At 49.4% G+C, this 17,605-nt stretch overlaps 2 protein-coding genes across 15 annotated transcripts in view; one reads left to right on the top strand and one right to left on the bottom strand.

Moving 5' to 3' along the window:
- Positions 1–4,941, top strand: part of GGACT (gamma-glutamylamine cyclotransferase) — a 57,693-nt gene extending 52,752 nt beyond the window's left edge. For 5 of the 13 annotated variants that reach the window (XM_015121388.3, XM_077973920.1, XM_077973921.1 and 2 more), the window contains exons 3-4: positions 1,339–1,600; positions 2,537–4,941. In XM_015121388.3, the coding sequence (XP_014976874.1) occupies positions 2,547–3,008 (462 nt within the window). In that variant the 5' untranslated portion in view covers positions 1,339–1,600; positions 2,537–2,546 and the 3' untranslated portion in view covers positions 3,009–4,941. Of the gene's footprint in view, positions 1–1,338; positions 1,601–1,782; positions 1,860–2,536 lie in introns of all 13 variants that reach the window. The other 8 variants (XM_002800818.4, XM_077973927.1, XM_077973926.1 and 5 more) reach the window with 2 other exon arrangements.
- PCCA (propionyl-CoA carboxylase subunit alpha) overlaps positions 4,691–17,605 on the bottom strand; it is a 436,739-nt gene continuing 423,824 nt past the window's right edge. For both annotated transcript variants that reach the window (XM_001092670.5, XM_015121385.3), the window contains 2 exons: positions 7,366–7,443; positions 4,691–5,023 (listed from right to left, as the gene is read on the bottom strand). In XM_001092670.5, coding sequence (XP_001092670.3) covers positions 4,955–5,023; positions 7,366–7,443 — 147 coding nt within the window. In that variant the 3' untranslated portion in view covers positions 4,691–4,954. The remainder of the gene's footprint in view (positions 5,024–7,365; positions 7,444–17,605) is intronic.

The following is a 17,605-nucleotide window of genomic DNA, read 5'->3' as shown; positions in this document are numbered from 1 at the left end:
AGCTGGTCTGCAGTGTGCCTACGGCCCTGCCGGGCTGGCTGGTCCTAGGTCGCCACCAGCCTGGGACTCGGCTCCTCACCTGCAGGCGCTGGACTGAACGGTTCCCAAGTTCTCTTCTGGCTCTTCATGTTCCAGCAACAAACAAGACCAGTGATTTAGAGAACATGTGTGCTGTAACGACAACCAGACAGAGTGATGCGACAGACTAAGTAGGCCCTGCCTACTACTCCTGCCCCTCCAGGTCAGGCGCTGGCGGGGGCAGGAGCCACCCGGATGAGGGGAGAGAGGGTGCAGGAGTTGAGGTGGGAGAGTTGAGTCTGCAGCAGGAGATTAACAAGGACCCTCTGGGTGGTGCACTGGGGACAGACCCCAGGGGAACAAAGAAGACGGGGAGGCAGGCAGGCATTGGGGGAGGAGAACAGGGTGGGAGACGTGGCAGGAAAGTGCTGATGAGTCTCCCTGGGGGCTGCTGGGATGTAGGTGAGGGGAGGGATGTGAGTCCTTCCAAATGCTGAGTCCCCAAGGCAGCTGCACAGCGGGGTCCAGACCGTCATTGCCCCCCAGGTGCTCGTCTTTTGGGATGGCAGCCGCTTCCATCCAGTGCCCTCTCCAGACACCAGCGCTGCTCTCAGCCGGTGCCTTTTGTCATTTTCTCGTACACCGCCGCTCAGTTTCCCCAGCAGCTGAGTCCTGGCAATTTCAGGCCTGAACACTTGCCTCTTCTCTTCCTTCAGCACCGTCCTACCCCAGGCTCTCCTTAATTCATCTCAACTTTCCTATCCCAGCATGTCCCCAGGTCTAATCTGTGTCCCCACCCTGGCTAGGGTGTCCCAGGACTATCACATTGCCAGGCCCACAGGGCACACATATCTGGCCAGCCTCGTGTTTTTCCCACGGCCACACCTTTCCTAGGGCAATGTGCCTGAAATCTGGGGAACACTGATGTCGCACAGGCTGGTGACAGAACCAAGAGGCAGCAGACATGCCTCTTGAGCAAAACTAAGGCCTAGAGCCCCCCAGAGCAGCTCTTGTTTGCTGAGAAGAAAACAAGTCCCATGAGTTCAGTGTGACTTCTTCAGGGTCTACTTGTCCACAATTGGTGGCAAATGCCAGTGTCCAGGGCCATTTCTGGCGGGTCACGAGCCACTGCTGGTACCTGGACAGCTGCATTTCTTGTCTTCCTGCACCTGCAGTCCCGTCTGCAAAGCCCATCTCAAGGAGTCGCCCCACAGGCTGACACCTCATGGCAGGGGCACACAGGGCAACGGAGGGGGGGCCAGGAAGAGCAGCCCCCACCCCTGTAATACTCATTTCCATTTTTGTTTGAGTCACTTTCAGGCAAATCACTTCTGTCCTTATGTAACAGTCTGTGGCCCAGACCCAGGCAAGTGGTAAATATTTACCTTCACGCTGGAGCCAAGATCGCTGCGGGGAGTCCCACGAAGCACCACTGCCCTCTAAGACCTTGGAAAGGGAAACAGCAGAAGGTGTGGGTGCGGGTGCTGGAGCTCCGCTGGGTCACACGGCCAGCACCCGAGTGGGAACTCAGAGCTGAAACCTGGGTTCTCACTGCAGCTGGATAACAGGTGTTTACAAAAGTGTATGTATTTTTTTTGGCTTATTTCTAATTTTAATAGTTATTGGCAATTTTCAAAGTCCTTTAAGAAACATTGAAAATTGCTCAAGATAATGGCAGTTCTGCAGGGCTCAGGTAGCAGGGCAGGCTGTTGAGACAGGTTTGACAGACTGTCCTAATAAAAGGAGTGCCTTTTCCCACAACAGCAGCTCTAGAGGGCGGCCACCTTGCCTGGAACCTCCGCAACTTCCGCACCCACCGCACAAGGGCTGAGAACAGTGAGGTAGGGGCTGTGCTGGGCTCAAGAACAGGGGCAGTTGTTCACCTCGACAGGGTGTGTCTGGGAGGCCCGTGCTAGGACCGGGACAGGGCGTCTTCTGGCCTTGAGCTGCCACGATGGGGGTAGGGGTTGGGAGGGGCGGAGGCTGGTGCCCTCGGAGTTGGGGAGGCTCCGCTGTCAGCAGGTCAGGACTGTGTTCCTGGGAGGAGGGTGGCCTGTGCAGGCGAGGCAGGGTTGGCGCTGCAGGGCTGAGGAGTATCAGTCCATCCAGGTGGTGCGGGGAGGCTAAGGGCGCGGTCCTCCTGCCTAGAACGCAGGTGTCCTGTCTACTACAGACACATCAAGGAAGTCGCCAATGTGTGCCCCTTTCTCTAGCCTAGGGATTGGCAAACGACACCATGTCCACAGGTTAGAGCGGACCTGGTGCTCGTTTGTAAACAGCCCACAAGCTAGGAATGGCTTTGACATGTTTAAATGGCCGAAAGTCAAAATATCTCATCGTGTGTGAACACTGTAGGCCATTCTCATCTGCGTGGGAAAGTAACGCCTTATCTGAGCACAGCCAGGCCCATTCACGTGGTACGGGCTGTGACCCGCAGAGGGGAGCAGCCCCAGTGCAGGCTCTCAGGGCGGGAGCCGGGGCCCCAGGTGCTGACCTCTGGCTTCCCTTCTCCCCGCAGCTGTGCCCGGATGGCCCTCGTCTTCCTGTACGGCACCTTGAAGCGGGGTCAGCCCAACCACAGGGTCCTGTGGGACGGCGCCCACGGCTCCGCAGCCTTTCGGGCGCGCGGCCGCACGCTGGACCCCTACCCGCTGGTGATCGCGGGGGAGCACAACATCCCGTGGCTGCTGCACCTGCCTGGCTCGGGGCGCCGCGTGGAGGGTGAGGTCTACACGGTAGATGAGCGGATGCTGCGCTTCCTGGACGACTTCGAGAATTGCCCGGCCCTGTACCAGCGCACGGCGTTGCGGGTACAGCTGCTGGAGGAGGGGGCCCCGGGCGCGGAGGAGCCGCCGGCGCCCACTACGGTGCAGTGCTTCGTGTACAGCAGGGCCACCTTCCCGCCGGAGTGGGCCCAGCTCCCGCACTACGACAGCTACGACTCCGAGGGGCCGCACGGGCTGCGCTACAACCCCAGGGAGAACAGATAACGGGGGCAGGCAGGGTGGGCCTATGCCTGAGAGCCCTGGGGCTCCAAGATGTGCCCAGCCCATGCTGGGTGAAGGCCGAAGCAGAACAGGGCCTTTTCCAAGGAATCAGCGGGAGAAGGAACCAATCTTTCAGTGGCAGCTGATTTTACAAATAATGTTGACACACAAATAGCAAGGTGGTTCCCTCCCATCTTTCCACCTGGTAGGAAAAATTCAGGATTTTAATACCCCTAAATGACATTTAGAGAACTTATGTTATGCCTAATTCTTCTGCTCTTCTTCCTTGTGATTTTTGTTTGCTCAGCTTTGAGCTCAAGATAATATTTAGGACCAATGTAAAGACTTGGTGTTGCAGCTAGATTTTAGCAGCCCTATTACACTGATTCTGGCCTGTAGCCCCTGAGAAAGCTGATTTCACACGGCTGGGTAGAATTTGTAAAGAAGGTCCACAGGGCAAGCATGCTGTATATCAGAGTGCGTACAGCACCATTCTTCATAATTTTCAGATCAAGCTTCATAGCAGATATTAAAGATTATTTAAATTTGAAGTTGATGTTTTGGGAAATCAAATATAAAAGTGTTGGTACTGTGTTTGACCACCACTTCTTTGGTATACTTACTTGGTAGAAGGTTCTCTACATTCTGATCTAGCAAAATAATGAATACCCACTTGCCGGTAGACACAGCTGAGCATCCAGACTTCAAGTGCAAGTTTATCTCAGCCCAGATCTCAGCAGCCAGGCCCGGTCCCTGCCCCCTGAAGGGAGAGCATTTGGGGGTAGTCCTTTCAGAGAAGAGCCAACGCATTAGTAATTTGTTCTTTAGGCCTGACAGAAGCTTAGCTTCCAAATACAAACAGCACTTAAAATAATTTTAGCAAGGCACGAAGTACCAATTACTACCCACCTCCATCTGATAATAATTGTCAGCATCGATTCAACTCGATGCACGGCTCTTTGCTTCTGCTTCCCAGCAAAGTCTGAAATGTATTCCAAGAATTTCAGAACCAAATGAAAATGTAGCTGCTGTGATCCTTAGTAACCTTGTTCTCTGTTGGGAGAGCTCACTTACTCTTCAACTTAATGGTAGACTGTGATTGCTAACTGCATCTGGCACAAAAACATGATCATTATTTTTAGCTTCTTTTGCTTAATTGGAAACTTGCTTCACAAAAAACACAAAAAGGCTAGGAGGGGTCTCAGCTGATGAGTTCGTGGCAGCCCTGTGCTTGACGGGGTGGGTGATGCAGCCCAAGCTTCCTGCGACTGCCCTGGCTTGTGCAGCGGGGAAGGGACCAGGCAGTGCGCTCATCCTCAAAGTAGTGCAGACAGCACCCCCGGCCAACATGGAAGCTTCAAGGTGACCTCCAGGAAGGTGACCTCCAGGCGGTCAGCCAGCAACACTACACCCACATAGAGACACAGCAGGAAAGGGATTGCCAAAATCTGCATTTGCAGTCTCCCATCCTTAGGAAGTTAGGAAAATCAGCACCAGGAGTGAGGGCCTCACTTCCAGAAGAAGTAAGGCAATCAGATGAAAAAATGGCAAGTGCTAATCTAATAAAGCAAGGCAAATAACTGACATATCAATCTTTTAAAAGGATCACAAAGAAATGCTGGTAGTCTACTGGCAGAGGCTGTCGCCTATGTGTACACTGTCTTCAAAGAAAGGGCAAACTAATATTTAGACAAATGATCAGTTTGATTGATTTAATTTTCATACTAGGAAATCTCACAGAAGTACAAATCATATGTACAAGTATTTATATCAGTGAAAATTTCCATTGGTGATTTTTTGGCAGAATATTGGTCTTGACTCTGGAATAAATGACGACGTAAACGTAGCTGCACAGGGGTGTTCCTGTAAAATGCTTGAATCAATTGTGTGTCAAAGCATCACACAAATGGCTAATTAAATTGGGTGATGACTGAAAGGTTATAAATCCTTCATTCCAGCTCCACGAGCAGATCCCCTTCTCCAACTGTGTCTCCAGCTTGACAGTGCACAGATTTCACCTTGAATTTTAAAAAATGCAGGGGGAGGGAAGAGTAAGAATTAGTAACCAGAACCAGGAGGCAGCAGGCTCCTAATCCATTTCTAGAAATGCACAGTCCTGCAGGCCCAGCAGCACAGGCACACGCCACCCCACCAGAGCCCAGCTAAGGGACCCTGGTGAACAGGGGGGCGCCATGGTGGCTGTGGCTCACCCCTCCCTCTCCCGTCTCCTCTGTCCTCGGCACCCTCACAGTGGCTGGTCTGAGGGCTGCTCTCCGGGGCACTTGTGTACTCCGGCTCCTCGCGCTGGACACCCTCAGGTCTAGGCGGGCTCTTCACTGCCTGGTGAGTTCTAACCCCTAGCCTCCCTCTCTATGGTTTCAGGTTGTGGAAATGTTCTCTGAGAATTAATGGAACATTTAGTGTAAAAGAAAAAAAGGAACAACACACAAGACAGTCAGATCAGCCGCTGAGTAAGAGGAGGACCTCCCTAGCCTGGGCGGCACCTTCCTTCTGAAGGGAAATGGAATCCTTGGCAGGTGGGGCTGTGCCGTCATCCTTTCCGGCACCATGGGTGTGTGGAACTGTGCCTTTTTGTCCTGCCAGTTTCAGTCAATCTTTATCAAGTTTTGCTTTCCCAAATTTGGGTTCCGACTTAAAATTAGCAAGGAGGGGGTTAAGGTGGGGAAGAGACAGTCATTTGACTTCTTGGAGGCTCTTGCTTGGGCCTGAAAATGAACAATGGGCTAGAGCTAATCGGCCACTGCAGACGCTACTTGGACTGAAGAGGCTGCTTTCCACGATGCTCCTGCCTCCATTTAGCAGCCCTACTAGAGGACGCAGCGTTAGTGATGCTGCGACGACCGGAGTAGAGAATCTGTTTCCTTTGTGAACTTTTTCTCTGGGAGGAAAAGTGGCCTCGCAGGTAGAGACCAGGGCCTGCTACTTTGCACAGGGGCTTCGGGCCACTTCTGCTCTTCCTGGCTGGATTGGAACTGAGAGGCCTGGGGATGGGGAGAGGTGAACACAATGCACAAGGCGGCTCCAAGCAGGAGGGCTGAGGGAGACCTAGGCCACGAGGACAGGAAGCCCACTAACGCATGGAACCACACCCCTTCAGGGAACTGAGGCCAAGTTCATTTCTGCATCAGCACCTCAGACCCGCAGCACAGGGCCCTTGGCATGCGGCGGACACACGTTCTCGGTCCCCCACAACTAGGCCAAGTTCTCATCGCAATGGATGTCATGACGCTAGGGCAGCACAAATGTTAAATCCCGAAGAACGGATACAAATTTTTATACGAACAGAAACCAACATTTTCTTGTTCACTTTTTAAAAAAAGTAATTTAGAAAGAATTCCTTAAAATACCAAATCATGCCATTCTACTCTCCATACCCCACCAACACGGGGCAGCCGTCCACACCCCTCCAGACTGGCTGGCTGGGCTCAGGAGCCCCTGGCATCCACCTGGGCCTCTGTTCTCCCAGCGGGGACCAGACATGACATCCCTGCTGCCCCTTCCTTCTCTGAGAATCCGTCTCATCGCCTTCTGCAGTGACAGGGCATGAGACAGAGGTTGTGTCTCTCTCTGATGCAAACCTGGTTAGGAACTGATGGATCTCTCTTTGCACCTGATGTCCCCAAGGCACGGCCACATGCAAAACACGGCCAGCCTTGCGCTTCCGACCATGCTCCACCATGAGACACTTCCAAACCAGAACGGCCCTCAGAAAGGGACCCTTTACCCACTAACGGCATCTTTTTCGTCTTTTTAGTCACAGGAAGAATAATGAAGTTATTGCTTAAAAGGACTTTTCTGTTTTCTTCAAGAAAAAAAAATACACTTGAGTTTCACTATTAATGAATTTCAGTACTAATAGATATTCTCTTTTTCTCCCTAAATAATTAAGTCCCACATGTACATGGGGTTTCGGCTCCTCTTGATCTGCAACTGAATTGTTCTCTTTGTAGAGAAATTGTCTTGAAGAGTTACATTAATTTTTGCAATCTGTAAAACCGTTTCCTGCTGTGTCACCTAAGTCTCAGATAACTAACTGCCTCCAAGACAGATGTAAACATTAAAAATTAAAGACCCCTTAATTTGAAAGACATTAAGGTGAAGAACAATTGTTCTCTGACTACCTGAACATAATGCACAGAGTTTTTTGGAAGGCACGCTCTCCACGAGGCAGGGACGCATCAGGGCAGAAAGGCAAAAGCTCCCAATCCTAATGTCCTCTGTAGGAGCGAGAGGCAGAGGGTGCCTCTGTGGCCCTTTCCAGCCAAACCACCCACGATTCAAAGGTGGGTGTTCCTCCATCACAAGGCCAGCCTGGGCTGATGGGGACTTGGGGACTTACCGTGCCAGTTTTCCCAGCTGTCATACTATTCTGCATTTTCATGGCTTCAATCACACAAATTTCTTGACCTTCTGCTACCTGGAAACAAATTTTAAAAAGGGCAAAAGTTTTAAAAGCATTCTAATTTTGCAATAACGCTTAGGAATGAAGCCATTAAGAAATTCTTTGTCAAATGCCCCAAAATATGTGCCTATGAACAGCAGCAACAATCTCTAATTAGTTTCCTATTCCGAGCTCATCTTTAGGAACAGTAAAGAAACACCATTCTCTCTCTCATAAAGTCCTTGTTGGAAAAAAAGCCCTGGCCCTGGAGAACTGGGGGCCCTGGCTGTGGGGCCTGCCCTGGGGATCTCTGAGTCTGGCTCTGCCACTAACAGAGCTGCTGGCAAATGGGAATGTTTTCCACTTGCCTGAAATGTCCAGATAGGCAGATCTCTACAGACAGACTCAAGGTTGCCTGGGGTTGAAGAGGGAAGGGGAGTCACTGCTGAAGGGTACAGGGTTTCTTTCGAGATAAAAAAAGTTCCAAAATTGATTGTGGTGACAGCTACAGAAGTCTGAATTGACTGAAACCACTGAATTGTACATTTTAACATCTCACTATAGCTGTTACCCAAAAAAAAAAAAAAAAAAAAAAGCCCCACCAAATACACACATTTCTGTCTACAGTCCCGGGGAGCTGGGAACAGAGCTCAGGCCTGGCGCCATGAGGACCACTGGTCCCATCCTCTGCAAGACACAGCGGGTACCCACGAGTACCCACAATGAGGCACAAGGCAGCTTCCGGAAAGCCCCTCCCGACACGGGAATGACTTCCAGAGCTATACGCTCTCCACGCTAGGAGACTGGGAGCGCCCACGGGCCCTTGCTCAGACTGCGTTCAGAGCTTGCCTTTCATTCTGCGGGGAAGCCAGGCTGAGCTGGGTGTAAGCCCACTGGGGTTAAGCCCGAGGCTTCCCTGCAGGAGTTAGCTGCAGCTGAAAAGCACGCTGTGCGCTCACTCCGCTCTGCCTAGATGGGTCAGCATCCTGAGCCGGCCAGGTTTTTCTTCTGCTTTTGTGAAAAAGGGCCTCCCAGTCTTTGAAACGGGCAAGTCCAAGTTCCTAGGGCAATGGCTATGTGGGATGGGTAGGTGTCCTGGCATGGTGCTCCTGGCCCTTCACACCACTGTGGCCGTATTCGTCCAATGCCGCAGAAGCGCCTAGAGAATGTTCTTTCCTGAAATCCCCAGATGATCTCCAAGTCCCCCTCTGGGCCCCCCGTGTGGCGCAAGCTGTCCTGCTGGCACTCTGGAGCGCCTGAGCCCGATGTACTCTTTTCCTCTGCTGTTCAGGTGGTGCGCTTCTTTTTCCTGGCACAGAAATATAGCAAGAGAGACGATGCCAAGGCTTCGGCGCTGGCATGGAGGAGACACCGCGCTGAGGAGCTGGGCCTGGAAGCACTGCCCGCGCTGCCCTTTTTGATTCATTTTCACCTGGCATCTGCATTCCAGGGAGAGCGAAGAGTCGGCCTCGAAGGCTGTTTGCAGGGCACAGGAGGGGCGGCGCAGAGACAATGCAGTCGCTCCCTCCAGTCGGCATTTTAGAGCCTTTTTTCTCTCTTCAAAGGCAGGCAGAGACCAGGGAAGCCAGGAGCAAGTCCGGTTCACTGCAGCGCACCTGCCAGCCAGCTCCACACAGGGGACCCTGGAAGCTTGGCTGTGTCCTCTTAGAAGCTGGACTCACTGCGATCGACTCTGACCCAGGACTGAGCACTCAGGCAACAGGACTGGGGGCTCTCTGGGAAATGGATCCGAGACTCAACAGAACATAGTAGAAATGCCATCCAAAAATGAGGAATCCACCCTCCCGCTCTGGGCCCCGTGCTCTCTCCAGGTGGAGGAGCTCCCTGGGGACTGCATGCCGGCCTCCCACACACCCACCCAGCCCTTCCTCTGCAGGCATCTGAGGGCCCAGGACTGGCCAGAGCCCTGTCCCCCCGCCATGCACACTGGCTTCACATGGGTGGCACAGCCCCTGCCCTCTCTGCCAGCAGGTGTGCCCTTCTGCCACTCGTCCCCTCCCATCCCATTGCTCAGAATCTGCGGGCCAGACAGGCAGACAGCTCCTGCTTCTGTTTTACAGGATCTTCAAGTGAGCGAGTTAGCAACTAAACTGCAAATATGAAGAAATGCGGCCTGGGGATTTCCAAAGGTCACGCCAGGGGCAAAGGCCAATCTGACCCCGTTACAGCTCTACTCTGGGCTCTGCCAGGGCCTGGGAGCAAGCGGGTGGTGGACAGGAGCTTAAGGGGCTCTGCTGTGGCTGCCACTGACCATCTTTCTGACTGGCTCTGTGCTTCTAATGTGGGCAGTTTGCAAAGAGGTAATGCACAGGTAACCCCAAGTGCTGGGTCCCCAATTGTTCATCAGAATAAAACCTCGGATTTAGCCTGAGACAATCAGGAAAAGCGGGGAGGCCTGAAATTCAAACAGTCCTTCCCTCTGATTGTGAGAGTCCGGCAGTTCAATTCAAAGGACTTTAGAGAAAGCGTGTCCCCATTGAAGCGATCCCACCTTCTGCCCCATCCAAGCACAGCACCAAATCATAGAATTAGATCCTCCCTGCTCCATCCACCTTTCACTCCGGTTTCCCTCCCTAGCTCCTCTCACGGTGCCTACTAGTCTCCTTAGATTATTTAGCTCTATCTAATCTATCATCTGTTTTAGAGAGTCTCGGTCTGTCACCCAGGCTGGAGTGTAGTGGCACGATCTCAGCTCACTGCAACCTCCACCTCCCAGGTTCAAGCGATTCTCCTGCCTCAGCCTCCTGAGTAGCTGGAATTATAGGCGTGCACCACCACACCCAGCTAATTTTTGTATTTTTAGTACAGATAGGGTATCACCACTTTGGCCAGGCTGGTCTCAAACTCCTGACCTCAAGTGATCCGCCCACGTTGGCCTCCCAAAGTGCTGGGGTTACAGATGTGAGCCACTGTGCCCAGCCTAGATTATTTAGCTGTAAATGAAAAACTAAGTAACAAACTTCTCTATTAACTTTGCACCATCTGTTTTGGAGACCATTTTCACTAATTCATCCCTAAGAGATGGTGCTTAAAAACTTCCTTGATGCCCTAACAAAATAGTGAGATACATCTTGTTCAACAGAATCATGTTCTACCCCAACACCCACACCCACACACACCCACACCCACACCCACACACACGTGAACTTAATTGAATTTCAACTTGTTTCATCCTTTGGAAAAAATCGAGCTGGAGAACCAAATATGGTACAAACCAAATGTGAAAGAATATTGCAATGGAAACACAAACTACACCTGCCCCAGTCTGTGGGAAGAGGCTGGCACTCGAGGTGTGCTCCAGGGATGGGTGAGCATCCAGCTGGGCTCCTTCCAGCAATAGCAAAATGCTCTCACTCGGCTCCTGGGAGCAGGGGCTCTCACCCTAGGGCTTTGGAGCCCTGCTCCCAGCCGCGCTGGCTCTTGCAGAATGTGCCGCACACCGCAGGGTACACGCGGCGCACACCAGGGAGCTGGGCAGTGGGCCCAATGGAAGCAACACCTTCCGGATGGCCCGGGGTGCCTGGGAAGCCAGGCAGTAACTGGGTGCACAGAGAGGGCCCTCCAACGTGCTGTGTCTCTCCGACGCCCCCGGGTGCGGGGCCCGTTCCTGCAGGATGTGTGCGCACACTTCTCCAACAGTTTTGTGAATCATCTGATCAAGACTTAATGATTGTGACAGGATGTCTCCAGTGTTGGGCTTACAAAATGGTCACAAGCCTCGCAAGTCTTTTTGATGAACCTAGTGGGCCTGATGTGTTTCCCCACTCCCTGTCTAATTGGTGTAAAGTTTGGAGGCCTCGATCCTTTATCTTTCATCCAGCTTACTGCGTCCTCTCCTTTGACACGAGGTCAAGGTTCGCATTCGCATCCGATTATCAGAGCGGCACTCATTAAGCGGGAGTCGGCCTTGCCCCAAACGAGGCTTGAGAGGAACCTCGGCCCATTTACTCAGCAGATTTTCTCCTGTCGCGGGGCCGAGTGTCGCCAGCATTGCTCTGTGCTGAAGAGCGCAGACACCTCCAGCTGATGATGACTTGTGAGTGATGGGAATCAAATCCCGTAAAGCCAGCTGCTTGCCATGGTCGGCAAAATGACTCTAATGGATATAGGCTGCCAATTTTCCAGTTTTCCTGGCAAGTCTTCCAAGGGTAATTAAGGGAAGTTATAAATGATATGGAAATCTCTCAAGTTCCATTTATTTTCAGAGGACTCTTTCCCCAGAGACTTTTATCTTCAAGCTTATAGTATGCTTTGTTGTGCTAATGATTTAAACCACTTCTTATTTCTGATTAAAGCCCCCAATATCCTTCTACCAAGTTCTCTTCACTCCTTCCACAAAGATTAAAAGACAGAGACCCTTCTCCCGCACATGCCCCCTTCTCAGAAAACATGCTAAGACGGGGACACATTTGGCAACGCGGATCATTCAAACTGCAAACTGCCATGACCACTAAGAACGCTCAAAGAAAGTGCAGGAAGAAAAAGAGAAGAGAAAGGGGGAAAAAAGACCACCAAACATAAAAGGAAGCCCCCACAAGCACAGACTTGAAAGCGGTGCTCAATACCAGATATCCATCAGAAGGTGGTGTAGCTCACTAATGTCATTTGATTTGGAATAAAAGCATGAAAATGATGGCAAAGGCCTAAAATTGGAGATGTAAGGGATGACTGCACAGTATTCCATTTCTCAATTTCATCCTTCAGAGCCACAAAATGGGGGTGATACAGTGAGTGGATGAGATTTACAGTAACAGCTGTGGTCTCCCACACAAGGGAGGCCCTTCTAATGGGCTGAGGTCTGTTTGGAACAGACGGGGAGTAACAAAACAAGGTTCCCTATTAAGAGTGTGCAGTTGTATTTCTGATAAAGAAAATGACGAGGGAGTCAGGTCTCCTTTAAGACAGCCTCATCCTCTTTTTGTTGCCCAAGCCCAGGGCTGTTTTAAATGCGTTATCGTTGAAATAGAGGCCAGGGGACGTACACAGCATCGAGTCCCCCCGCCCCCCAGGAAGCCCACTCTCCAGCAACTGTAAGGAATGCGGAGGAAGCGGTGCCAGTGGCATATGGCTTTCCACTGTGCTAAACATTCACACAAAAGACAGGTTCATCAGTCATTGCAGTGTCTGGATAAAAAATTAGCTCCTGATGGATGGTATTTTGAGCTTACCTGCTGCTAGTACATTACCAGAGAAACACAGGTTTTGAAACCCACATGACATTAGAAACTGCAGACCATGAAATACGACACGTGCAGGAGCACACAATGTACGCCAGATTATACAAAATAATAAATAAGCTATTTAAACCCTCTGCCTAAAATTGGGCCCGCTGCAAGGAACCCTGGGTCACTTCTACGCAGGCCAATTAATGCGCAGCATCTGCTGTACAGAAGCAGGGCATGAAGCACTTCCGAATGATTTCGGCAATTAAAAGAAAACTGTTTCCTGCCTGTTCAGACAGCAACTGTTTCAATGCAAGAGTGAGCACCGAATCACTGTGTGCAGCTGAAAAATTAAGTCCCCTTTTTGGGGAAGAAGGGTGGGTGGGAGGAAGAATTTTTATGGAAAAAGAGGATTCTTTTGTTGTTCTATGTTCTGTGTTTTTCTGCCAAATTAGACAGAAGGCTTGGAGGGCTTACCAGCCCGCTGCAGTTCCCCCTTCTGCAGTACGGGCCACGGGAAAAACACGATCAATATCAGCCCTGCTGACTGCACCACAAACGTGAAAATCCCTCCATTTCATTAGTAAAGGCTGCTCTACTTGAACACAGGTGCCTGAATGCCACATATTTTAGGGCCCTTAGATCTGAAGAAAGATTGAGTTAACAGTCACAAGAAAAGGCATCTCACATTGAGTGAAAAGGCACTGCTTGCATCTGATTATATTAATAGCAACTTCCTCTGAGATGATAAGACAGGCTGGCAAATATCCCGTGATATTTCCTGAAGAAAAGTGTATTCACATCCCAACAGCTTCATGTAAAGCGAGGTGGGGAGGCGGCCACGGGAGACTGCAGTATTTGAGCAAGGATGGAATCATCATCAAATTACAAAGAGAGACCAGGCGGCAGGAGATGGGCGCCCAGCCCTTTCTCCGGCTGAAGGCTCCTTTAATGGCCCATGCACGAGCGGCCTCACTCTGGAGGGCGCGGGAACCCAGGGGCCACCCGTTCAGCCCCATGCTGGCTTGGGACTTCAGGCACACATGCCGTCTGCACGGTGCTCCCCTTTTCTCTCGAGTGGAGCTCCCCAGAACTGGGCAGCACTTGAGGGGCTAAGGGCAAGGGTAAAGACTTGTGGCCAATATAAAACAAGCCCAGTTTCTTTCAAAATTTCTTAAAATGAAGAAAAATATGACTCCCTACTGCCCAAGTTAGCTCAAAATCAGAGCCAAAGCCTGTAGTCACACAGAGAACTAGTGAAAACTGATGTCATTGACAACACCTTGGAAATCAGCCGGGGTCGTCTACCTTTGTAAAGCATGCTGCTGGAAAGGCTCCGTGAAAGAATGATTTTTTGGTAAACTTTTATTTTTATTAAAAGAGTGAGAAAAAGTTTAAATCTTGGTAAGGCTGAGAATGGTCACTTACAAAAAGGTTGAAAACAAAGACAGCACACCTTGTACTCCCAAGCAGGTCACTCCTGAAACATAAAGTCACACGCCAAGCTTAGGGAAGACCCTCCGACAACACCGAATATACCGCCCTGCGTAAACATGGTTGATTTTACATTGATAATTGAGTACAGTAAACTGTCAAAATCCCCACATTGTTACCTCCAACAAAAACCAACTCTTCACATTTAAAAATAAACGTTATCTGGAAAAGATTAAAAGGCCAAATCCTGGGGGCGTCGGTACCTCTGGAGACAGGACAGGAATGGGGTGGAGGAGCTTGCTGCGGGGGAAGTTCGTTTTATGGGTAATGTTTCGTTGTCAAATACAACTTGAAACACGTGGAAATGGTGAACAGCGGGCACAGGAGTGCTTGTTGGATTCTTCTCTGTAATTTTCTGCATGTTTGCAGCATTTCATCATTTTAAAGTTTTAAAATGTTAACGAAAGCATGGATCTCTATGGCGTGCTGTGAGATACAATCTGAGGTTTGGGTGAAAACTGGCATCCTGTCCAACTGCTTGAATAACCATTGCTATAAAATGTATAAATGTAATTATTACAATTATTTTATGACTGTAAATCGAGGCATCCAGAACCTGGAAAGTCTGTGACGCAGCTAGGCCGGTCCCTCTGCCAGGGAAAGATGCAGCGAGCGAGCCTGGGCTGCATGGGGCACACCCGCGCAACTCGCGCCAGGCAGACGCGCGTCCAGAGCGCCTAGCCCTGCCTTCTCGTTAGGATACTTGAGAAGCTTATGACATTTTCAAACCTTGCTTCTTTAAGAAATAAAAAATAAAGGTATCTCGCCAAGTTTGCCAGTTCTCCATGGTCGGCTATAAGCTCAGCTGCATGAGGCTTAGAGACAGAGGGGAGGTGTGGACATCATACTCTGAGATGGGATGGGGTGCCTGTCTGTGTCTTGTGGCCCTGACTGCTACCTGCGTGGGAGCCCGCCCTGTCAAAGCAGCACGTGCGAGGAGGAAACAGAATCGGAGAGAAGTGTAAGTGGTGTTGCTACAACGCTCACCAGTGTGATGCTCTCACCGGCACACTGTACAGTGGCTGTTTCTTGCCTTTAAGGCGTTCACAGAGGAGCAACCCTAAACGCCTCACTGCCCCGCTGAAGGTCAGTTCCATCACGAGGTGGATCTTCTCAGCTCCACCAAAACATCCCCACGTCTAGCTGATATTGAATGGGCTAATTCGCAAGAGAAAGCAGCAACAGGTATTTAATTTCAATCTATTCTTTCACCTGGTTTCACTAATCCTTAAGAAAAAAAGAAATGCAGATGAGTAGCCAGCTTACGGGTTCGTTCCTCATTTAATTGTTTGGTGTATTAAATGAGTATTTTTGATGCAAATCTGCGATGACTGCAGAATACAAACATTACTTGAAAGGATCTTAACTAAATGCAATATTAAAACGCCTCCTTGGGTGACTATCTTATGGGGTTGTTTTGTTTCTGGTATCAAAAGGCTAACAAAGTGAATGTGCTTATCATGACTTTATACTTCAAAGTGAAAATTATGCAATACATTCAGCAGCTATAAGTCTAATTTAACATATGGAAAAATGTATTCTACCATTATTCTGAAAATATATATATTTTTAACATTTCTGTTCAAGAGTATCATAAAGATAGAAGGTTGAAACAGTTGAGTCATGCTAACTTTGATTACAGAAATGCTCCCAGTTTACAAGAGTGTTACGTGTCTAAGAAAACAGGTTTGTTTTCAAACTGAAATGAGTTACTGCAGAAACATTTTCAGAAGGCATATAGAAAGGCACATAAGATTTATTCTATGAGTTGTTTCCTAAATTATATTAGTGATTCCTGACTTTAATCATCCACTGTACTTTCTTATTGATTTGTTTGGTTACCTGCATTTTACTGTGTATTAAGATCCTCTCGCCACGTGTTCAAAAAAACTATTACACAATCATTTCAAATGTGACCTGCCACATCTAATGTTAAACAGTATATAATAGACACTGACAAAGTTCTCAGGAACTTTCGCTGTGTGAACCCTACAGAAACCCTTCAAATAAAACACAGCTTCTGTGTTTAGGGCAGGGTGTTTCCAATGAATCAGTTCACAGGCCTTGGCACATCAAGTCCCCCAGGTGGATTCATTACTTCTCAACAGCCATCCCACATCTCTTCTTCCTGAGGTTTTTAAACTGTGTTCAAATTGTTTACTTCACAAAACAGATTTGTTAATTACGATTTATGTGACACTTTTTTAGAACTTATTGCCAGGCCCACCATTCTAAGATTGGTCAAGTTTTACTTCAGCTAAACAGAAACATGATAGATTACTGGAATTTAAAAAATGAAAAGTAACATTTCAGAGAAAAACAGAATACTTGTAAGGCCCTTAGCTGTTTTTGGGTCCTTATTTTCCTTGAAAATACACTAAGGAGATTGACTCCATTATCTTCCCAGCCATAAAAGGGGAACCTCCTTCAGCTATTGTTAGTGCGGGGGGCGGGGCTCACAACATGCCCCTGCGGTGTTAAAATCATTTAAAACCGCAAACCTTCAACATGACAAGTAGTGTTTTCTCACAATGGCCTCAAGTAAGTGCCGTGCCTCTGGTCCAAGGAAGCTTCTTGTGTTTTAATTACAATAAGCAGAATTTAACTACAGAAGTTGTTCTAAGAGCCGGCGATGAAACTTCTCGGGCTGCACTGGGTTTCGGTATTAGTGGTTTGGGACATTTTTCACAAGCAGTAATTCAAGTGAAAAGACTGTTTCATCAAAACACAATGGCACAGAATATGAAAGGAAGTTCTGCAAGTACCAAAACAGACAAATAAAAGCAAGTATACACCCCACCTGAGCAGGCCCCGCAAACAGAACTTAGGAGCACGCTGACAGATCCCGAGGTCCTGAGCCTGTTCACTACGTGTGCCCCTCAGGTACTCTGACTTTAAAGGAATGCATAAAATACTGGCCCCATTGCTCTGCAGTAATGTATTTTTAACAGTTAGTTCTCAAACCATTCTTAATGAGTACACACATTTAATTATTGGTGGGTGTTTTTAATATCTGAGCTACATCAATGAACCGAGGACTGATATCACATTGTTCCCATTTACGAAATGCCTTGCTTTTCTACATTCAATTATCAACCAGGAAATGGAATGTACAAAGGCCAGACCCTTTCTGTATGTGGGAAAAGTCAGATCAGGAGCCAGCAGCTGTTAAGAAACCAGAAGGCTGCGCTCATCTGGCCTTGGGAGTGCCCCGTTTCCTGCCTCTGAGCAGCCTCCTTGAGGGCCGCTGGGCTGATGGGCCAGGGCTGCAGTCTCACCCTCTTGCCCTCCAGGCTTGAGGCAGGAGCGGTCTCCCTCCTCCCTGCCCTCCCTCCCTCCACTGCGGTTTGGATTCAGGTGTTAGAAGAGGATTTAAGGAAAACATTTACTTGAAACACACACACAACACACACACACACATGCACACACGATTTTATAATTAAAGCCACATAATTAGGAGTGACAAGCTCAGGCTGGCAGTATGCAGACTATATGACTTCCAGTAAAAAACTTAAGAAAAA

The sequence above is a fragment of the Macaca mulatta genome, chromosome 17 (assembly GCF_049350105.2).
Source record: "Macaca mulatta isolate MMU2019108-1 chromosome 17, T2T-MMU8v2.0, whole genome shotgun sequence".
NCBI classification, from domain to species: Eukaryota; Metazoa; Chordata; class Mammalia; order Primates; family Cercopithecidae; genus Macaca; species Macaca mulatta.
The sequence above is the reverse complement of the archived record's forward strand: the minus strand, read 5'-3'. Positions and strand labels throughout refer to the sequence as shown.